The following is a 4,138-nucleotide window of genomic DNA, read 5'->3' as shown; positions in this document are numbered from 1 at the left end:
TACGTGATGTTAATAGGTATGAAATGGGCTGATTTTGTAAGCCTATCAACAATCACCCATATTGAATCGTGTCCACTTGCAGTATTAGGCAACCTCGTTACAAAATCCATCGAAATGCTATCCCACTTCCATTCTGGAATTTCTAACGGTTGCATCAACCCTGCAGGCTTCTGGTGTTCAATCTTCGATTTTTGACAAGTTAAACAAGCATATACAAACCGTGCTACATCTTCTTTCATTCTCGGCCACCAAAATATCTTCTTTAAGTCTTGATACATTTTAGTAGCTCCAGGGTGAATACTCAAGTTACTTCAATGACCTTCTTCTAAAATCATCCTTTTCATATCATTGTCATCAGGGATACAGATTCAATCCTGCAATCTCAACACTCCTTGCACGTCCACCTTAAAATCACTCTTCTCGGATTTGCCACAACCAACTATAATGTCCACCATTTTCACATCCAATTTCTGAGCCTCTCTGATACTGTTCAGAAAGTCATCATCAATTTTGAGCATTCCCAACTTAACACTTTGCGGGGTCACTTCACAAATCAAGCTCATATCTCGGAATTGTTCAATCAGTTCTAATTCTTTAACCATCATAGCCGACATGTGCAAGGTTTTCCGGCTTAAGGCATCAGCCACAACATTTGCCTTACCGGGATGATAACTCAACCTGAAATCATAATCTTTCAACAATTCTAACCATCTTCGTTGTCTCATGTTCAGCTCCTTCTGGTCAAACAGGTATTTCAAACTCTTATGGTCACTATAGACTTCAAATCTAGAACCATAGAGATGATGTCTCCAAATCTTTAGTACGAAAACAACAGCAGCGAGTTCCAAATCATGTGTAGGGTAGTTCTTTTCATGAATTCTCAGATGCCTCGACGCATAAGCAATTACCTTACCATTCTGCATAAGTACACCACCTAAACCCATCAAAGAAGCATCGCAATAAACTACAAAAGGTTCTCCTGGGTTTGGTAATGTCAAAACCGGAGCTGTCGTCAATCTCTTCTTCAATTCCACAAAACTTTCTTCACATTGTGCATCCCATATGAACACTTTACCCTTACACGTCAACTTAGTTAACGGAAGTGCCAACTTAGAAAATCCTTCAATAAACCGTCTGTAGTAACCGGCTAAGCCCAAGAAACTTCTGATCTCAGTAGCTGATTTTGGAGTCTCCCATTGTAACACAGCATCTACCTTAGATGGATCTACAACAATGCCACTACCAGATATGACATGTCCCAGAAAACTGACTTCTTTCAACCAAAATTCACACTTGGACAACTTCGCATACAATTTCCTTTCTTTCAACACTTGCAATATTGTCTTCAAATGATCGGAATGCTCTTGCTCTGATTTAGAATATATCAAAATGTCGTCTATGAACACCATGACAAACTGATCTAAATACTCATGGAAAATACGATTCATATACTCCATGAATACTCCTGGCGCATTCGTAACACCAAATGGCATAACTGAATATTCATAATGTTCATATCTTGTCCTAAATGTTGTCTTTTGAACATCTTCATCTTTAACCTTAATCTGATGGTAACCCGACCTCAGATCGATCTTGCTAAACACACTCGCACCCACCAATTGGTCCATCAAATCATCTATTCTCGGTAGCGGGTATTTGTTCTTAATGGTTACTTTATTCAGCTGTCTATAATCTACGCAAAGTCTCATGCTTCCATCCTTTTTCTTCACATTACAGCACCAGAGCTCCCCACGGCGATACACTTGGTCTGACAAACTTCTTCTCTAGTAAGTCTTCTAATTGCGTCTTTAATTCCGTCAACTCAGATGCAGACATCCTGTACGGTGCCATAGAAATAGGTCTGGTACCAGGTACAAGATCAATCGTAAACTCAATTCCTCTTTCTGGCGGCACATCAGGAATCTCATCGGGAAAAACTTCAGGGAATTCACTTACCACCGGTAACTCATCGATGATGTTCTGATTCTCGATTGACAATGTTTCCATCAACGAGAACATCTCTACTTCTTCCTTCAGCAATTGTCGTACCTGCTTAGACGACACTAAACCAGCTTCTTCTTCTTCGGCAGTTGAAAATCTCACAGTCTTGTTATAACAATTGATATGAGCATAGTTATATTCTAACCAGTTCATTCCCAAAATTACGTCTAGCCCGGCTAACGGTAAACATACTAAATCAACATCAAAGTCCCTGCCGAAGATCGACAGCGGACACTTCAAACAAACAAGAGATGTAGTCACAGATCCTTTAGCGGGAACCTCAACTACCATCTCGCCATTCATCGAAGATAGCATAAGACCCAATCTTTCAACACATTCAGCAGCAATAAAACAATGAGTAGCACCAGTATCAATAATAGGCATACTATTGATGAAGCAAGTACCTCTAATGAGTCTGTCCTCAGTGTTTGTCTGAGTACCAGCCAATGCGAACACCTTACCACCAGCTTGTGCCTTCTTTTGTTTCTGAAACTGACTTCCAATATGTCCTTCTTCGCCGCAATTAAAACACACCACTTCTTTATGTCTACATTCAGACATCATATGACCAGTCTTGCCACAACGAAAACACTTCTTAACGTCATCAGTGCAGTAAGTACTCTTATGACCAGCCTTCCCACACTTAAAACACACAATCGGAGCAGGAGCACCTCCCCCACTTGTTCTCTGGCCCGGAGCAGCTCTCTGTTTGCCCTTTCCAGCTGGAGTGTCATAAGGCTTGCCACGTTGCTGATTCTGCCTGCCTCTTCTATCACTGACAATCTTATAGTGAGCAGCATTATCTTCCTCAAAGATTCTGCAGCTGTCTACCAAGTTAGGGAAAACGCGGATCTGCTGATACCCTATAGCCTTCTTGATCTCAGAGCGTAACCCATTTTCAAACTTAACGCATTTTGAAAACTCTGCGCCCTCTCCATCATAGTACGGATAAAATTTGGCCAATTCAGTGAACTTAGCAGCATAGTCAGTCACTGACATGTTCCCTTGTTTCAATTCGTGGAACTCAATTTCCTTCTTACCACGGACGCTCTCAGGATAATACTTTCTCAGAAATTCCCTTCGGAACACATCCCAAGTGATCTCTTCACCTGCAGCTTCTAGTCTCTGACGTGTTGCTAGCCACCAGTCATCAGCTTCGACTGCTAGCATATGCGTCCCATAGCGGACTTTCTGTGCCTGAGTACAATCCATTACACGAAAGATCATCTCGATCTCTTTCAACCACTCTAAGGCTCCATCAGGGTCATGCTTGCCTTTGAAGAACGGAGGGTTCTCCCTCTGGAAAGTAGCCAAACTGCGAGACCCAGCATCCTCACCAGCATTAGGTTGATGTTCCAGAGCTTGAGCCATAACCTCCAAAGCAGCAGCAATTGCAACATCGTTTCTCCCAGCCATTTCAACTAAACACTGCAACAGAAACATAGTTAGATAACGAGTTTTAACCATACTCGATTTGTTAGCGACTCAACTACTTGGTCGGACGGACCGACCTGCTCTGATACCAATTGTAACACCCCACTTTCCCATATCGAAAATAAACGAATTATAAATACATAAATAATCAGAGTAATACGAGTAGGATGTCACATCTTCTAAACAATTCACTAAAACATCGCTTTATTTTATAGTTCCTCATTAAAATAGAATATTCACTACTGCAGCGGAATTTAAAACAGCTTATTAATTTTCATGGCACCACGGCCTCAACAAATAATTTATATCCACTAAACAGGTGATCCAACGATAATATCAAAATCAAGATACGTAACAATTTAACATTTAACTGAAAAGAAAACAAAACACAGCGTATCCCAACGTTCCCGTGTTACGTATCAGAGCGACTCCTAAGACTCGATCAGGTAACACTCGACAATCCAAGCACTACTCTGGTACCTGGTTATCTGTACTCCCGAAGAAGCACATACACAACAACAGAAAAGGGGTGAGAATTACATTCAATAAATACACGGTGAAATATCACATGGTTAAGGAGTAGTATCTACACCACGCACAAACACAATCATAAACAGATTCTCACTCCATAAATTACACAACAACATCATTACACAACATTTACAGTCAGTCAGATGAATGAAATTGCAACTCTCAACTCTAC

At 40.9% G+C, this 4,138-nt stretch overlaps 1 protein-coding gene across 1 annotated transcript; it reads right to left on the bottom strand.

Annotated features, from left to right (window-relative positions):
- Positions 1-368: 368 nt before the first annotated feature.
- On the bottom strand, positions 369-3,417 carry LOC131651261 (uncharacterized). The gene is made up of 4 exons (XM_058920933.1): positions 2,406-3,417; positions 1,869-2,285; positions 1,312-1,495; positions 369-678 (listed from the first exon to the last, which is right to left on the bottom strand). The coding sequence occupies exons 1-4, from the start codon at positions 3,415-3,417 to the stop codon at positions 369-371; spliced, it is 1,923 nt and encodes a 640-aa protein (XP_058776916.1).
- Between the last annotated feature and the right edge of the window lie 721 nt (positions 3,418-4,138).

This window comes from Vicia villosa, linkage group LG2 (genome assembly GCF_029867415.1).
Source record: "Vicia villosa cultivar HV-30 ecotype Madison, WI linkage group LG2, Vvil1.0, whole genome shotgun sequence".
NCBI lineage: Eukaryota > Viridiplantae > Streptophyta > Magnoliopsida > Fabales > Fabaceae > Vicia > Vicia villosa.
This window is presented reverse-complemented; position numbering and strand designations above follow the sequence as displayed.